Here is a 19,786-nt window from a genome sequence, read left to right on the forward strand (position 1 = left end):
TTGGATATGATGTAGCCTAGAAACAGTACTTCTTCTTTATGAAACAAGCATTTTTTCAGTTTCACATAAAGGTTGTATGCAAGCAATCTCGATAATACTAGTCTTACATGTCTTATGTGTTCAGACAGGGATCGTGAATATATAAGTATATCGTCCAGATATACCACAACACAGACATCTAGTAAGTCTCTGAAAATATTGTTTATAAATCGTTGAAAAACTGCAGGGGCGTTGCATAGCCCGAATGGCATTACAAGATATTCGAACAATCCGTATCTGGTTCTGAATGCAGTCTTCCACTCGTGTCCAGCACGGATTCGAATGAGATTGTATGCTCCTTTCAGATCCAATTTTGAAAAATAGGTAGCTCCACGCACCTGCTCAATGAGCTCAGGGATAAGCGGTAGAGGATAGCGATCTTTTATTGTAATAGCATTCAATTGCCTATAGTCGATGATAGGCCTGAGACTTGAGTCCTTATTGCGGACAAAAAAGAGTCCTGCTGCTGTGGAAGAAGTGGAAGGTCTAATAAAACCTTTCTTCAAATTCTCATCCAAATAGTCTTTGAGATGGGAAAGTTCATCCTGTGAAAGAGGATAAACATGACCGAACGGCAATTTGCTATTTGGGAGTAGATCAATGCTACAATCATAGTCTCGATGGGGAGGTAGTGCTTGAGCATTTTTCTCAAGAAAAACCTCAGAGAGATCCTGATAACATAGTGGTGCAATCTCATCTGTCACCACAGACAGGATCTTCCCGAAAGACGGGAGGTTACACGTACCCTCGCAATAGCAAGAGAGGAAGGCCAGGGTCCGTTCCTTCCAATCTATGGTTGGTTGATGTGTGTGCAACCAGGGAAGTCCCAACACAATGGGAAAGGGGGGTGAAGGTATTAGATCGAAGGTAGTGGTCTCCATATGAGACCCGTTAGTAGTGACTAGGAGTGCCTGTGTCTGATCAGTGATCGGACCAGAGGATAAAGGAACACCGTTAATAAGACTTACTGAGACAGGTTTAAGTTTAGAAATAATAGGAACTTTATTTAAAGCAGCAAAACGTATGTCAATATAATTTCTACAAGATCCTGTGTCAATCATGGCCTTAGTAGTAATCCTGTTCTGGTCCCACTGTAATGTTAAGCAAACAGAAAGGTAAGGGTTAGTGATTGAAGTTATCAATCCCCCTAGGAGGACATGTGAACACTCACCCTTCTTTTTGTAGACTAGGGGACAGACGTTTATCTTGTGATCCGGGGATGCAAAGTACAAGCAGAGATTACCAGATCTTCTTTTGGCTCTTTCCATAGTTGATAGAGGTGGGCGTATGGTTCCTACCTCCATAGGAACGGGGTCAACGGCCGAAATCCGAGAAGAACTGGATAATGGCATTCCCATTTTCTCAGCCTTTCTTTCTCGTAGTCTTCTATCTATGGTGATACTGAGTTGTATCAATGCATCCAGGGTTTTTGGCAGATCCGCTCGGGCGAGCTCGTCTTTAATGGCCTCTGATAGGCCAAGCCTAAATTGGGTTTTCAGAGATGCATCATTCCATTCTGAATCAAGGGTCCATCTCTTGAATTCTGCGACAAAGTCTTCTACAGGTCTCCTACCTTGTTTTAAGGATCTTAATTGAAGATCGGCAGTACTCTGCCTATTGGGATCATCATATAGGCTAGTGAGTTCTGCTAGGAACAAGGCATAGGAGTTGAGAAGCTGGTCGTTTTTCTCAAAAAGAGAGTCTGCCCAGGCCCGAGGATCGCCTGTTAGGTAAGAAATAATAGTACAAACCTTAATGTGATCAGTAAGGTAGGTACGGGGTTTTAGCAAGAAAAGTAACTCACATGCGTTTTTAAATTCGCGAAATTTTTTGCGATCGCCTGTAAATACCAAAGGAGGATTTATTTTGGGTTCAGGGGACTGAGCAGTGGTAAGTTGTGTCAGTCTAATTACCTGCTGCGACAGAGCCTGATTGTCTTCTTTTAATTCAGCAAGTGCGTGTATTAACGCAGTTACTTGCTGTTTTAATTGTGTCATCTGAGTGGTTATTTCTGCTGAATCCATTTGTGTGTTCGTTCAATCTGTAACGCTCCTGCGTTTTATGTATGATGTGGATTTTCAGCTGCAGAAATATTCCACTTCAGTAGTCATGTAGAGAAACGCTGAGACACCAATCCCAACTCCCAATGACTCATCATGTGTGGATGATCTCAATTCAGCAAGTAAATACACACACTCAATAAGATGTTTCCTAGAGTGACTTATGTATATAGTAACACAGTGATGATAGGCTGAAGAGACAGGTTGGGTAGAGATGGTAGATGACAGACACTTGAAAGGAAATGTTCTTGAAAGTAAGATAGTAGCAGATGGGATGCAGATAGGCTTAGCAATCATGTATGGTAGCAGATGACAGAGTAGCAGGTGGACATACAAGAGAGATCAACCCAGTGCAAGAACAGGTGGTAGTAGGCTCAAAAGCTAGCAATCTTAGATAATGCAGATGTAGTAATAGTCCTTAGTATGCAGAGCTAGATAGTGTAAGCTTTAGTATAAAGGTTATAGAGGTTTCCCCTGTGGGGTACTTATCACTAATAGCAATGTAGCAGAGGAGAGGTTCGGCAAGAGCGGATGATCCGGTAGCGGGATACAGGGATCAGCGCAGCGTGGTTCCGACAGTGAGGTATGCTTGCAAGCATGAGAGCTTCAAGACAGGTTAGCATCAAGGCACAAAGCAGTTTGAACGAACACATGTGAGTGAGAGCTGGCGATCTAAATAGCCATCCAGTCCGGCGCTCAGTGATGACAGCATCAGTCTTAAAGGTGTATGCGCACCTTACCAAAAGAGAATGGTGGGGCGCATACACTTATGAAAGAGTAATAAGGGTACCCAAAGGTACCAGAACATTACACATTGAAAGGAATTGTGCCCCATCATTGGTGTCATTGAAAGGAATTGTGCCCCATCGTTGGTGTCATTGGGAGGAATTGTGCCCCCATTGTTTATCTTACTGAGGGGAATTTATGCCCCATTTTTGATATCAGTGAATGAAATGGATCCAGCAGGTTATGCTGTTACTTGCCGAGAGGAAGGCAGAAGTGCTGTCACTGAGACAGCATGGTGTGTGGAGACAGCATGGTGTGTGGAGTTAGAGCTGCTGCTGACCGGAACAGACCCCCCCCCACTGAGAACCCCCACTGAGATTGAGAAGTGGTGGTGGCTGGTGACCCGGGGGGCCAGGAAGTGGATCGCGAGAGGCAGTGGCGGCGGGTGACCAGGAGCGGCAGCAGGTGACCCGGGGATCAAGTGCGGCGGGAGTGACAGCGGGACTGGGAGACCAAGAGGTGACAGGCTGTCCGGGCGTCAGTGGGTAAGTGTAATTGCTGAGCGGGGGAGTGTGTGATAGTGACAGGCAAAGGTGGTGGGAGCAGAGAAGCACGCTGACTGAGGAAGAAGGAAGCCGCTGACAAGCCTTGCAAGTGTCAGAGTCAGTTTACAGGGGCAGCTGAGCAGGAGCACAAAGACACAAACTAGCAGTAAAGACTGTGACTGTGATTGTGAAGACTGACTGTGTGTAGTGGGGATGCTGGCTGAGGAGGGTGTACCGTGAGTATCTGAGTATTGGTAGTATCTTAGTAGTAGGAGTACCTGAGTAGTGTGAGCACTTGAGTATTGTGAGTACCTGAATATTGTATCTGAGTATTGTGAGTATCTGAGTATTGTGAGTATCTGAGTAGTGTGAATACCTGAGTACTGTGAGTATCTGAATATTGTTAGTACCTGAGTATTTTGAGTATCTGAGTATTGTGAGAACCTGAGTATTGTGAGTACCTGAGTATTATGAGTATCTGAGTACTGTGAGAACCTGAGTATTGCAAATAACTGAGTGTTGCGAGTATCTGGGTGGAGTGACTGTGTAGTGTTGTAACCGTGTACGACTCAGGAGCAACTGTATGCTGAGAAATTAGAGGCAGGAAGCTAGTAAACAGCTACTTGGACAGAGTTAAATTCCCAATCCCCATTAGATTATTGGGTACGATGCCAGGCAGGTGTGGAGATGTGACTCAGTGCACATCTCGTGCCATGTATGCCTTCCTCGATCATCCGATCTAGGGCGAATACAGTTGCGGAAAATGTAAGCACATTGCTTCCCTGAAAGCACAGGTCCTGAATCTAGGGAAGCAACTGGCAACACTGAGAAGAATCTCCACACTTAAGGAGAGCTGGGAATGTACCCTGCAGGGGCCAGCACAGAGGCAGGTGGACATACAAGGGTGCAGGCACCAGAGCAGAGTAGTTGGGACAGTTAGGAAGGGTAGAGGGGAAAGAGTCAAGGAGGCCAGTCCTGGGCTGGAACATCCCAATAAAAACGCCCTGTTGCGTGATGTTGGGGAAACCAGACAGGGATCTGCATTGCTGGAGCAGAGTGACGCCCCTAGCTGCCAGGGGAAGAACTCCTCCAGTGAGGGCGGGAGCGAGGCTAAGGGTAAGGAAAGACAGGTTCTGGTGGTAGGGGATTCAATTATTAGAAGGACATAGAGGACAATCTGTCAAAAAGACTGTAAGCGCCGACCTGTTTGTTGTTTACTGGGCGCTCGGGTTCCGCACTTTACGGATCTGGTGGACAGATTATTGGGTGGGGCTGGGGAGGACCCAGCTGTCATAGTACACCTGGGTACCAATGACAAAGTTAGAGGGAGATGGAGAGTCCTAAAAAACGATTTCAGGGATTTAGGAGCTAAATTAAGGAGTAGGACCCCCAAGGTAGTATTCTCAGAATTACTCGAGCCACTCCCGAGAGATAGCAGGAAATTAGGGAAGTTAATAGGTGGCTGAGGAGCTGGTGTAGAAAGGAGGGGTTTAGGTTCCTAGAGAACTGGCCTAACTTCTCAGTAGGCTACCGGCTCTTTAGCAGGGATGGACTGCACCTAAATGGGGAAGGTGCAGCCATATTGGGAGAGAAGATAGCCGAAAAGTTAGAGGGACATTTAAACTAGGAGATTGGGGGAGGGTCCAGATATAGTATGCAACTGGACAAAATTACGAGGTTTGTATACTAATGCTAGAAGTCTGGCTAACAAGATGGGAGAACTGGAGCTGCTAATGTATGAGGAGGATTTTGATTTTGTTGGAATTTTGTAGACTTGGTTTGACAGCTCTCATGATTGGCTAGCAACCATTCAGGGGTATTCCGTTAATCGCAGAGATAGTGAGGGTAAAAAAAGGGGAGGGGTATGCCTACCGTATATCAAGAAAGATGTGCAAGTGAATGTGGGGGACGTTATCACGAATAGAGCTAGGGAGGAGGTGGAATCCCTATGGATAGAGCTTCAAAGTGAAGGTACTATGGGAAAAGTAATATTGGGCGTATGATATCACAGCTTGGAATGGCAGCAAGGATAAGAAATGTCAATATAATGGGGGATTTTAATTATCCAGATATAGACTGGGCAGAAGGAACCACGCATTCATCTAAGGCTCGCCATTTTCTAAATGTTTTGCAGGACAATTTCATGGGTCAGTTGGTGACTGCACCAACAAGAAAAAATGCGTTACTAAGACCTACTGATTACTAACAATACAGACCTGATCATGGATGTAGAAATACGGGGAAACAGTGACCATAGGTCAATTTGTTTCAGTATAAATGATAGAGATAGGAAACACAAGGGTAATACAAGGACACCCTGGGTGGCTAAACTCCAACGTAAAAATGCATATAAAAACTAAAGAAAAGGCCTTCAAAAAATACAAGGCTGAGGGGTCATTGGCAGCATTCCAACATTACAAAGAATGCAATAAGAAATGTAAGAGCGCAATCAAGGCGGCTAAAATAGAACATGAAAAGGCACATAGTGGAAGAGAGTAAAAAAAAAAAAAAAAAAACAAGAAATTCTTTAAGTATATAAATAGTAAGAAAGTGAGACCAGAACACATTGGCCCCATAAAGGACAAAAAGGAAATCTGGCTACAAAGGACAGAGAGAAGATGAACATGCTAAATAAATTCTTCTCCTCAGTCTTCACAAAAGAAATGGGGGGGATACAGTAACCTAGACTGTATTGTTAAAGTTAATACCACGTCACAGGCTCTAATGGTTAACAGAAGACAGACTCAGAACTAGACTTGAAAAACTTAACATAATTAAGTCTCCGGGACCAGATGGCTTACACCCGAGGGTCCTTAAAGAACTCAGTCAGGTGATAGCCAGGCCATTGTTCCTAATTTTTATGGATAGTCTACTGACAGGAATGGTACCAGCTGATTGGAGAAAAGTCAACGTGGTACCAATATTTAAAAAAGGGCTGAGATATATCCCTGAGAACTACAGGCCAGTTAGCTTAACATCAATAGTCTGTAAGATATTGGAGGGGATGATAAGAGACTATACACAATGAAAACGGTATCATTAATAGTAATCGGCATGGATTCATGAAACTTTTGCCAGACCAATATATCAACCTTCTATGATGAAGTGAGCTGCCATCTAGATAAAGGAAGGCCTGTGGATGTGGTGTATCTGGATCTTGCAAAGGCATTTGATACAGCTATGAGGAAAGACTACAAGCATTGAACTTATTCTCTCTGGAGAAGAGACGCTAGAGAGGGGATATGATGTCCATTTACAAATACCGTACTGGGGACCCTAGTATAGGGAATAGTATAGGGAATATAAGGGAATATGAAGTAATATAAAAGGACACGTGGCCATTCACTAAAATTAGAAGAAAAGCAGTTTAACCTTAAATTGCTTAAGGGTTCTATACTGTCAGAGCGGTAAGGATGTGGTATTCTCTTCCACAAGCAGTGGTATTAGTGAGGAGCAAAAAAACTATTAGATGGGCACCTTAACGACCACAACATACAGGGGTATACAATGTACTATTGACATAAACACTTATACACACTCATCATAAGTTGAACTGGATGGACTGGTGTCTTTCTTCAACCTCACTAACTATGTAACTATGAACTACGAGGGCCAGATAACAGCAAGCAAATGGCCTGCATCTGACCCCCCAGGCCACAGTTTGGAGACCACTGCTATAGAAGAATAACATTTGAACTGGCAGAATACAGCCTGCTAACATTCGGTTTTGCCCCACATTCACACAATACAAATCAATGCACCCCTCATCATTACCAGGTTCTTTCTCAGAAAGTTCCTCCATGCTTCCAATCAGACCTAAAGGAATTGTGCTGGTATGGGGTTCTTTGTCCTGTTGTGCTGGTATGAGGTTCTTTGTATCATCTGAAAATGTGTTGTTACCTGTAAAATTGAATCAGATCAAATCAAATCTGTTTATACTGCTTTAATATAACTGATATAATTATACTGATTTAATAAAAAGTAGATCTCTTCCATCCTTCCAAGATAAAGGAGTCTCCTAAGACCAGGAACAATCAGCACATAGTCATACCTACCTTTCTTCATACACGAATGTCCTTCTACAGAACCATACACAGAGCTTTTCTCAAAAATCTCTTCCACTTCTGCTTTACTTGGAGAGCTGATTACTGGGATCAAAGCTCTGCTCTCTGAATTGAACATTGAGGATAGTGCACCTGAAAACAAAAACTCTGTATAAAATGTGTATTTATAGGTTTCTAAATTACGTTTTTTTATATTTGTATAAAATCTCTATTTTGCAACTATATAATACAGGGTACATCCATGAAACTTTGTGTGCAGACCATGCTTAGCTTTCTAATAAGAAAACCCAGCACTACCTCTGCACTTTTTCAATGCTCTTGTTGGATTTGGTGCAAACATACACTAAGTGCTGGTTCACATTGGTGCGATGCGGGAACCTTGCGCATCCAATGTGGGATCCCGCATCACACCTGACTCGAAGGCAGTTCACATTGCCATATGCGTACTGCTGGGAGTGTCAGTACACAGTTAACGTCATCCCCAGATTAGTTTGCATATCGCAGTGAGATCTGTCAATTCGGACAGAAATCGGATCGCATAGGCGCGAACACCCATGTGATCCTATTCTGGTGCGGACCAAAAAAATGGTTCTGCACGACTTTGGTCCGAATGCAATGCAAATTCAGCCATACAATCTGTATGGCTGAATTCGCATTGCATAGACATCGCATATTATTTGCAGAGCAGTGCGGTGCGGTGCGAATCCCATGCGATGTCTTACATCGCTTTAGTGTGAACCGGCACTGAGGGTCTTTAGAGTCTTGGTGTCTGTTGTGTTGCAATACTTTTTAAACATACTGTATCTAAACAAACAAAGATGGAATCAATTGCAGCTTACCCATCCTTTGGTGTGGTGGCTGCATTTGTTTTTTTTTTTCCCACTATTTTTACCCGGTGATCCTGCAAATAATACACTTCCTGTCTTGGGATGACAACATCTACTCCACTGTTTATGGAGGTAGCCATGGCTTTCACCCAGGCTAGACTTCAAACATGCCTACATTCGTTCAACTCCATTATATGTGGGATGGAGAGATTAGTAGTTTATAGAAGGAAAAAAGAAAACATTGTTTTATGCTTCCGATTCAGCCACCACATCTAAAAATTAGCTGCCAAAAAAAAAATATAACATAATATATACAAAATATATAAAATATATAATATAGAAAATACATAAAATATATATAATATAAAATACAAAATATATAATACAATAATATAATATAATAACATAATATATAATACAAAATATATAAAATATATATAATATATACATTTTTTTTCTCATTATTACTCTTGGCCTGTTTATTTGGATACTTTAAGACTGCTTGGGATAACATAAAAGTAATACATATATCATTTTGTTTGTACAAACAATGCTTCTTATGGTACTATTGTCATGCAGAAATTATTTTGTTCTTTATGCAATACGTATGCAATAAACATAGCAAAACTTCACGAAAAACACTTTTTTCTACTTTGATCTGGATAAGTTTATAATTTGCGTAATTTTATAATTTTGTAAAATGAAAAAAAAAATGATGATTCTGGTTAAAAAAAAAAAAAAAAGCATTGCAAAGTTATTTCCTGGTGCCTCCATGGCAGCATACAAGTGATAGAGCTCAGCCTCGACTCCTCCCTCAGGACCAGTGCATAGCATAAAAGAAAGGCCTAGCCCCCCTCTCCCATCATTCTCTAGAGTTCTCAGAGCCTACCTAGAAGCCACTAAGTCATTTAGAAACTCTGAGAGATTATTAAATATCCCCTTCGGTAAGAAGAAGGGCAAGGAAGCTACCAGCAGGACTCTGGCATCTTGGGTTATAAAGCTAATCCAGAAGGCCTACAAAGCTAGAAACACCTTCCCGGGTGAACGCTCATTCAACCTGGGCAGTCTCGGCTTCTTGGGCAGCAAGGGCTAATTTTTCTTTGGAGACAGTTTGAAGGGCCACCACCTGGTCTTCTCGTCGTACATTCTTTAAACACTATCATATTGATCCGGGGGCTCTCAAGACCGTGGAATTCAGAAGAAGGACGATTCAAGCGGCTATGTCATTACCTAATTAAAATGACTTATTTCAGCATTACCCCACCCGTTTGAGCTAGTTATTTATTGCTTGTATGCTACCATGGAGGCACCAGGGAAAAAGAAAATTGTATCATACTTACCGTAATTTTCCTTTTCTGGTGCCTATCCATGGCAGTAAATGCTCCCACCCTTAGTATTCTATAGTACAAAGAATTATGGGACAGGGGACTGGGCCTTTCTTTTATGCTATGCACTGGTCCTGAGGGAGGAGTCGAGGCGGAGCTCTATCACTTTTATGCTGCCATGGATAGGTACAAGGAAAGGAAAATTAGGGTAAGTATGATACAATTTTCCGTTTTAGGCCTGATTCACACCTATGAATTTGTTTAGTGCTCTTTCAGTTTTGCAGAAACACACTAAAGTCCATTTAACATTGTTTCCTATGGGTCACCTTCACATCTGTGCATTTTATGGAAAGGGCCAGGGACTTTTTTTCTGGTTTTTGGTTACATATACTTCAATGGATCAAAAATACGTACTGAAAAATGCAAAATGCACCTGGAATATGCAAACTGCAACCTGCATAGGTGTGAATTAGGCCTTACACATGAAAAAAAAAGACTTTTTTTTTAGTTAAATTTTGCACAGCAAAACATTAATGAACAGAATGATAGAAATAACAGAGAGGTTAGATATCAATGGTTAAAAAGCTGAGATAAAAAAAAACATAAAAACATATTAATGGTAAAAAAACTGCAGGATTAAGCCCCCGTTCACATCGACTGCAGCTTTGAAAAGGTGCGATTTCATCTGAAATCGCACAATTGCAAAGCCGCATCTCAGTGGGACTTTGGGTTCGACTTTGAAGACATGCTTCATGCACAGATGTCTATTAAAGTTGCACCCAAAATCGCCAAAGTAGTGCATGTACTACTCTTTCAAACCGATGCAGCGCCGCAAAGTCTGCGTCACATCAATTTGAACACTGTCATTGCCGGAAATAGGATGCGACCTGACAAATCGCATTACAGATTGCTCCCACATGATCAAGGGGCTAAGGGGAGAAGGAGAATAAGGAGTAAATAAGGGCTAATTAGGGTAAACTAAAGCCTGGTACACACTATTCGTTTTTTTCCCATTCAACCCAGTGGGTTGAAAGAAAAAAAAACTGTCAGCTCCAGTCGGAGCCGTTGTACTAACAATCTGACATTAGTACAGCGATCTATCCTACTGAGCTGTTGTGTTCTGACAAGGGGACGATTGTCACTGGGCTAATTAGGCAATTAATCCTTTCAATGCCACCACCTCTGTTTTGGTCCGAGACCGGAGGAAGCTCATAATTCTAGCGATAATGATTTTAGGATAATCATCTAACAAACACTGTCACCACAGACAGGTATGTTCAGAGGATTTATTCTATACAGTAGCACTCTTTAAGAGACAGGTTCTTTGTTAGTGTTCACTATGAACTTAGGGACAAGGTTAACACTTTTCAAAATAAGGTTTTAATAATGAAAAGGTCAAAGTTGGAGCCAGGTTGTATCGGTTCTCAAACTTGATAGATGTTCCTTCTTTGGTGGTACCATGAGAACTGATCACTGGTTAGAGGTCAACCTTTTTCTCTGGGATCAAAGGGGTGTTGACAGATGCCACTGACCAATAAAATGGAGTGGCCAAGGGCTGTCCTGGGGTTATGACCATGCCAGGTCCCTCCTCTTTGGACAGTTTTATACCACTATTCCTATCCTCCAAAATGTACCGGCTACATTCTTTAAACTTATTATTATTCAGCATTGAGTTTTGCATCTAGGGATACTAAACATGGAATATCTCAGATAAACCTGTCACCTATTCAATATCTGACAGTTATCTTCCCTTCTGTATGTGCTAGTGTGGTCATGTATGACCTTAATTCGTTCAGATTGACATTTCTCATCCAAATATATACTTATTATTAATGTGTCATGTTCCTGTCTGAGTTTATGAATCGTGTGTGTGTTTGTTAAGTTTTGAATTGAGCAAAGCTCTATGATTGCTTTTTACGATCCCCATTAGTTGTGGTTATCCTTAATGGATGTGGTCAAGGTTTTATGATAGGCCTGGATGGAAGAAACAGACATCCTGCCAGGACTCAATTAGTGGTTTACAGCTCTGTACAGGCCTAAGTACTGGTTTTTGATGTCTCTGAGTTGAGATAACGGCTCTTTTAAGTGTAAAACCTATGCATTCCATGTATCCGTGTATAACTGTTCTGCAAGACTGTCATGGCTGACCTATAATGACTGAACAATATGGCTGCTTGCTACAGCTTTCGTGTGTCCAGTATGGGATATCATTACAGCTATAATTACACAACAACTCCTGACTGTCATTTTGACAGCTGGGAGTTGCTGTCAAGCACCAGAAGGGAAGTGGCAGCAGGGCAGAAGGGCAGGGAGCACTACATATATCCCTTGCACTGCAATGAAGTGTGTGTATGTGTGTAGCACATTTAGGGTCCATAACTGGTTAAAAATGTAAACAGTTTAATTTGTTTGTTTTATTTAATGCTGACTAGTTGGATTAGGTGCTGGGTATACATGTGAAGAAAGGAAAAATTTGTTTAGTTTTGCTTTGGATAGATTCGTTATGTCATTAATTTAGTTTTGTTGATTCATTTTGGAATTTGTTTAGTTTAGTTGTGTTCCGTTTATTAATTTTCTAAAGAATTCCAAGTTTTTGGAACGATTCCAATTTGAATCAGCCGAAAAATGATCGTCAAATTCAAATTTTGTGTATAGAATAGCTGATTTTTAAGGAGAGGGCCGAGAAGCCGGCCGCTGCGTCTTTAACAACCGATGATTCATCAGCTGTCAGAGGGCTTCCCCAATTAGAGCTGAAATGTAAACAAAAGAATGCCAGCAATAGAAAATTCAGAAAAAAAAAAAAAAAACAGTGTGCCCCCCCCCCCTTAACACATATCAGGCCCTTTGGGCACTCGCTTGCTCCCCTCCCTTTCCTGACCTGCCAGTGCATGCTCAGATAAGTGTCTGGTATGGATTTGGGGGGGGGGGGGGGGGGCACGCGTTTTGTTTTCATTTTGGTGTGGGGTTCCCCTTAAAATCCATACCAGATCCGAAGGGCCTAGTATGGATTGGGGTGGGGGAGGGGGGGGGACCCCATGCTTTTTTTTTTTTCGGAATTTTCTATTGCCGGCATTCTTTTGTTTACATTTCAGCTCTTTGTGGGAAAGCCCGCTGACAGCTGATGAGTCATCAGTTGTTAAGGACGTGGCAGCCAGCTTCCCGGCCCACTCCTTAACAGCCAGCAATTCTTTACACATATTCTTTGATCATTTTTTGATTGATCGGAATTAGAATCATTCTGAAAATTTGGAATTCATTAGAAAATGAATAAACGAAACTAAATTTCAACGAAATTTGTTACTATTTTATTCTTAGATCCGAATTACCAAATAACCAAAAATGTGTCCAAATTTATATTTGGACCGAAACCAATTGCACATGTCTAGTGCTGGGTTATTTTTGCATTGTTTAGTGTATGGATCTCCAAACTATGGCCCTCCAGCTGTTGCAGATTTGTATGTCCCATGAGGCATTATAAAATTCTGACATTCACAGACATGACTAGGCATGATGGGAATTGTAGTTCCTGAACAACTGGAGGGCCGTAGTTTGGAGACCCCTGGTTCAGTGCATTGCCCACCCATATGCACCTTTCCTGTACTAATTATATATTGATCAGATCTGCTGACCTGCCATTTTTTGCTTATAAATACATAAAATATGGGATATGAATTCTAAGTCTCTTACCATTGTCCTGGGATGGTTGAGAAGTTTGATGTTCTCTAAGATTAGAATGCTCTGACTGTAACACATGGGAAAAACTTGCAGAAAGACTTGGTCCAATAATGCTTCTTGAAGTACAAGCGGTAATCCTTTCTGTACCATGAAGAAAATATCAATGGAATGAGTAAAATACTAAATCCTTGTCAGTTTTATTTTTACCATCTTTGTCCCTTTGGACAGATTTCCCTTCACTTCCTGTCCCATAGACAAAACAGGAAGTGAGAGGAAATCCCTCCAAAGTGAGGGAATCCCTGGTTGTTCTACATTGAAAGATTTCCCTTATAGTCCTATTCTGGTGACAACCCAAAATTTGGGATTTTCCTCCACTTTCAGTGATACCAGTAAACAGGACAAATAGAAAATTGCTATTATGATATTGTAGCACCCTCCTAGGTAGGTGCTAGGTAGTGAGTATAGTTTTGGCTCTGTCTGCCTATCAGAGGAGCAGTAGGAAAAATCTATATGGCTCTTTGCTTAACAGAGAGCAGGATCCATGAGTTAGGTCTGCTGAGGGTGCTCTGTGTGTGATTCATCTGGTCTGGGGAGTGTCCCCACTGGTCCAATAGTAATGCATGTTTTACAGTGGAGAAAACCTGACCAATGGGCACACACAGGGCCATCTTACCGAATGGGCATGCTGGGCAGTTGCCCGGGGGCCCTACTTGCCTAGGGGGCCCCACCTGCCCAGCCCCAGCCAAGCATTAGTCCCAATTCCTGAGTGCATCCCGCTGCCAAACTCAGCAGGTGGCAGGCGCCTGTCAGCCCTGCTCTGCTGTCAGGCCACTTGAGCCGTGGAAGGGAAGCCCACAACTGCAGGAATGCTTGTCTGCCTCAACGGGAACAGGCACACACAGGACAGTCGAGTCTGACTCCTGTCCGTGTGTGTGTGTTCACCGGAGCCAGCCACCGAACTTGGAAGCTGTGATTAGCCTGGCACTGCTGTACCAATAAATATCGCCTTATCGATAATTTGCATTTTTCTTCTTGTGGGCGATTGTGTAGGCAGGGCCCCAGTGCACTGCATTGCCCGGGGCCCTTTAGTGCTCTTAAGATGGCACTGGGCACACAGGCTTTGATACAATCCCAGTGATTGGCACAGACTGTTGTCTCGGTGCATTGTGGGGTGTTTTATAAATGCCAGGAGCACATGTGCTTGGGGTCTTTGGCTGGTGAGCAGAGTCCCGGAAGGAGGGTGGCGGCTGCCTCCTCCTCTGCAGCAGTTGGTGTATGGTCACAGGCAGTCGGCCTGGTGAGCCAGAAGAAAGGAGTTGAACCCAGAGGTCCAGGAGAGCTGACTAGAGGGGTTGAGACACTGGAGAACCTGGAAAAATAGTACAGGGATCGTGTCTAAGGGCCTGACCAGGAAGGGGCCACCCCGGAGTAGAGTAGTCAGAGGATGAGTGTCAGCTGGTGGAGTGAAAGGGGGTGCTAGGCGAGTACCCTGAAGATAGTGTGCAACCAAGTCTTTTGTTCTGAGATTCAATATATACAATTCATCTAGTGGCAAGGTAGAATTAGCAGCCTGGCTGCATCTTCAGATAGGAGTCCTCAGAATTGTAAATAGTTCAAGCTCTGGAGTATCCTACTCTTCCCTTCTCCCATCCCTATTTATAATAGAAAAAAAAAAAAAAAAAAACAAAACCCCTAGACTGTTCATTGACTGAGCCGGAAAGTAAAGTGTTAGGTTTCTGCATGCAGTTGCTAACGGGGACCCAGAAAGGTGAAGAATTCAGCAGTCCTCCAGGGGGCAGTGCTACAATATTGTAGCATCCTCCTAGTTAGGCCGCCAGGTGAATTTAATTTGTGGATTTTTCTATAATGAGAGGAGCAAGGACTGATAGGTCTGGTCTGTTCAAGGCTTTACGGGCTGGGAGTTTGATTGTCTTTAACCACTTTAAGACCGGAAGGATTTCCCTCCTTAATGACCAGGCCACTTTTTTCAACTTGGCACTGTGTGATTTTAACTGACAATTGCGCAGTTGTGCGACACTGTACCCAAAATAAATTTATGTCCTTTTTTCCCCACAAATAGAGCTTTCTTTTGGTGGTATTTGATCACCTGTGCGATTTTTTTTTAATCTATATTTTTCACATTCTGCCAAAAAAAAAATGTAAAAATCAAAACTCTTTTAACATTTTAGGCCAATTTGTTTTCTGCTACATATTTATGGTAAAAAAAATTGCAATAAGCGTATTTTGATTGGTTTGCACAAAAGTTATTGCATCTACTAACGACGGAAAAGATTTACAGTATGTCATTTTTATTGCTTTTTTTTTTCCTAGCAATGGCCGCGATCTGTGATTTTTTGCGGGACTGTGACATTGCGGCGGACAGATCGGACCCCTGACTGACATTTTTGACACTTTTGGGGGGACTACAGTAATCGTAATCAGTGTTAAAAATATGCACTGTTACTGTAATAATGGCAGGGAATGGGTTAACATTGTGGGTGATCAAGGGGTTAAATGTGAGCCTAACGGAGTGATTCTAACTGTGGGGGGGGGGGGGGTGTGGCTTGTGAAATGACCATAGAGACCTGTGTTCCTACCATGTTTCCCCGAAAGTAAGCCCTACCCCGAAAATAAGCCCTATCTCGATTATCGGGGCGGGCTGCAATATAATCCCTACCCCGAAAATAAGAGCCCTAGTTTAGTGTATGAAAAATCCTAGAATGCACTTAATTAGCATTTTAAATAATGTCCAGTGTGTTTTTGTAATATAATACTGTGAAATACCTTCCTTACATTGCCGCTCTGCTCTCAGCTCATTCCATGCTGTCTTTCTCCTCTCATACCGTAGCTGTCAGAGGGGGATCTTAGCCCCTCTCCTCTGCAGTGCACACAGAAGCGCTGGGTGTTCGATTAGTAACCCCCAGCTGTCGGCCAGGGAACCCGCTTCTGTAACCCCCAGCTGTCGGCCAGGGAAAATAGGACAGCAGAGCGGCAGATCAGCTAAACCTATTCTAATCTAATCTACCACGGAACACCGGCTCTTCTGTGTACACTGCAGAGGGGAGGGGCTGACATCCCCCTCTGACAGCTACCATATGAGAGGAGAAAGACAGGAGAGAGCAGGAGATTAGCTGAGCACAGAGCAGCGATGTACGGTAATGAAGGTATTTCACACAATTTTATTACAAAAACACTCACTGGACAGTATATAAAACACTAATAAAGTGCTTCCTAGGATTTTATATACACTAAGCTAGGTTTAAACGTGATTTCTGGCAGGCAGGGAGGGACAGAACATTATAAGGCCTACCCCGAAAATAAGCCCTACTGTGTCTTTTGGTGTCAAAATTAATATAAGACCTGGGTTTCGGGGAAACACGGTATATAGAAGGATCACATGGGTTCTATGATCATTCCAGGGAGAGTTTACAACAGCTGATCGTCCTTCTCTCTCAGCGGGGAACGATGGCGGGTGTCAGGCGGCAATCGGAGCCACCTGCCCGCTGTATCGGCTTCCCGCTGACGAGCGGGGGGCAGGAGCAGCAGTGCCCGCTCGCCCCCTAGCCTCCTGCTCGGGACCGCAGTTCGCGCAGGAGCGGCTGCCTGCCGCAGTACATCTGCGGCAGGCGGTCGTAAAGAGGTTAAGTAGAGAGAGCTTGGATAGCAGGCACCTGCACTGATACAGAAAACTAAAGCACACTAGGCCTGGTTCACATTTTTTCACACGTGTTTTGGATGCATTTTTTGGTTGGGGTCTGTTGTCTTGCAGGAGAAACCAGTAAAACGCAGCAGAAACCCATAAAATACGCAAGCTTTGCGTTTTTGATGTAAGTATTTCCATTGAAATCTATGAAACCTAAAAAGCAACCTGCTCCTGGAAAAAAGTTCCTGATCTTTTCCAAAAAACTCACTGGTGGAAAATGCACAGATGTGAACGTGACCCATAGGAAACCATGTTAAATAGACTGTAGTGAGTTTCTCCAAAACTGAAAATGCACTGAAAAATGCGTAGATGTGTACCAATGCCTAAACAAGAAGGGCTTAGAAACTGTAAATGCGGAGAAGTCCCACCTGCATAGTTATTGAATGTTTGAATGAAGTCAAGAGGTTCGCAGTCACCAAGGTCGTCTTCCAGCTGTGGCCTCCAGCTGTCTTGGTTTTCATGATTTGAAAGATCAAGGGTTCTCTGTGCATGGGGCCTACGTCTCCTTCGAAATATTCTAAAAACAAATAAAAAGATGAATATTTCAGTTTGAGAAGGACTTTAGATCCCTGGTGCCAACCTGCAGCCTGATGGTCATTTGCACCTGCTTAATACTTGCTGTGCGACTCTTTGCAGACCCTAGTGATGGGAGTGAGAACACTGATTACTAATGGTACTGTAATGACTGCAATTTCTAGCATTCTCACATACACTATATTGTCAAAAGTATTGGGACACCTGCCTTTACACACATGAACTTTAATGGCATGCCAGTCTTAAGGCCCGTACACACACGTCGAAAATTGGCAGGGAATTTTCGGCCAACGTTCGATCTGCCGATTTTCGGCTTGTTAGTATGATGCTTCCGACTACCAACTCCGACTTTTCGGCTAAAAAAAATCTGGTGTGCAGGCTATAAAATTTTTGTTGGCCGTCAACACAAGGGCCGATTTTCGTGCAGTCAGTACAGATTTCGACAGGGAAAAATCTGATGAGCAAGTCTGGGCATGCTCAGAGAAGAAAAAACACAAAGAAAGCAAACCAACACATGACATCACTTCTGAAGTAGAATTTTTTTGGCCGAGAAAATTCGTGTGCCAACCAACAAAACACAACTTGGACAAAAGTTGGACAATCGGTCGGCCGATAATCGTTGCGTGTGTGCGAGGCTTAAGTCCGTAGGGTTCAATATTGAGTTGGCCCACCCTTTGCAGCTATACCAGCTTCAACTCTTCTGGGAAGGCTGTCCACAAGGTTTAGGAGTGTGTCTATGGGAATGTTTGACCATTCTTCCAGAAGTACATTTGTGAGGTCAGGCACTGATGTTGAATGAGAAGGCCTGGCTCTCAGTCTCCGCTCTAATTCATCCTAAAGGTGTTCTATTGGGTTGAGGTCAGGACTCTCCTCCACCTCAAACTCGCTCATCCATGTCTATACAAACCTTGCTTTGTGCACTGGTCCAAATCATTTGGTGGAGGGGAGATTATGGTGGGAGGTTTATTTTCAGGGGTTGGGCTTGGCCCATTAGTTCCAGTGAAGGGAAATCTTAAGGCGTCAACATACCAAGACATTTTGGACAATTTCATGCCACAATTTTGTGGGAACAGTTTGGGGATGGCCCCTTCCTGTTCCAACATGACAGCACACCAGTGCACAAAGCAAGGTCCATAAAGACATGGATGAGCGAGTTTGGGGTGGAGGAACTTGACTGGCCTGCACAGAGTCCTGACCTCAACCAATTAGAACACCTTTGTGATGAATTAGAGTGGAGACTGCGGGCCAGGCCTTCTCATCCAACATCAGTGTATAACCTCACAAATGCGCTTCTGGAAGAATTGCCAAACATTCCCATAGATGCACTCCTAAACCTTGTGGACAGCCTTCCCAGAAGAGATGAAGCTGTTATAGCTGCAAAGGGTGGGCCAACTCAATATTGAACCCTACGAACTAAGACTGGGATGCCATTAAAGTTCATGTGTGTGTAAAGGCAGGCGTCCCAATACTTTTGACAATATAGTGTAACACGTCCCCAGTCTCTGATTGTCCTCTGCATTAGGTTTCCAGTCTCCAGCCACACAAGTAGCATGTCTGAAGTCTGACCATCCCCTCTAGTATGCAGTAAGTATGCCTGCACCCCTTTTATTTCTGTGGATCATGGGAGCAGAGTCTCAAGCTTTGAGTTGCACTCCAAATCCATACTGAGGTCACAATCAGTGACATTTGTCAAACTTATTTTATGGTTCTGGTGGGTGGCCAGGGGGGAGGTAGAAATGCCTGTTTTCACTTTGGTAACTCCTTGGTTCTTAAAGTCTGTATATACAGTAAAGCATGCTTGTTATACTATTGTGAAACCTAAGGGGTTAATCTTGCGCATTGTGTAAAAGGCTGTTTGATCCTGTCTTCTTTGATCCGCCCCTTCCTCTACTGTCCCCAATTAATCTCCTGATAGTAATGAAAAGAAATGGCTGCACTCAGGGCCGGACTGGGTATGAAAACCAGCCCTGGAAAAAATTACATACCAGCCCCAGAAAAAATTACATACCAGCCCCGGAAAAAATTACATACCAGCCCCGGAAATAATTACATACCAGCCCCATAGCATTGCGTCGTCATACCAGCACAACGTTGAGTTCTTGTTCATAAAAAGGTAAAATCATGCATTTTAAAGCACATTTAATGAGAGCATTATTTATAGATAAGACCGATATAAAAGCACACAAAGGACTTGCCCCCATTCATTGCAGAGCGCCACAGCATTGCCCCCATTCATTGCAGAGCGCCACAGCATTGCCCCCTTTCAATGCAGAGCGCCACAGCATTGC

The 19,786-nt window shown here is 43.2% G+C and overlaps 1 protein-coding gene across 1 annotated transcript in view; it reads right to left on the reverse strand.

Moving 5' to 3' along the window:
- The window catches only part of TMEM71 (transmembrane protein 71), a 52,030-nt gene that overhangs the window by 15,825 nt on the left and 16,419 nt on the right, over window positions 1–19,786 (reverse strand). The window contains exons 4-6 of the mRNA XM_082259818.1: window positions 17,333–17,481; window positions 13,274–13,402; window positions 7,426–7,566 (exon numbers count right to left, since the gene is read on the reverse strand). Of these exons, the coding sequence (XP_082115944.1) occupies window positions 7,426–7,566; window positions 13,274–13,402; window positions 17,333–17,481 (419 nt within the window). The remainder of the gene's footprint in view (window positions 1–7,425; window positions 7,567–13,273; window positions 13,403–17,332; window positions 17,482–19,786) is intronic.

This window comes from Pelophylax lessonae (assembly GCF_965119305.1).
Source record: "Pelophylax lessonae genome assembly, chromosome: 5".
In the NCBI taxonomy this organism is placed as follows: Eukaryota; Metazoa; Chordata; class Amphibia; order Anura; family Ranidae; genus Pelophylax; species Pelophylax lessonae.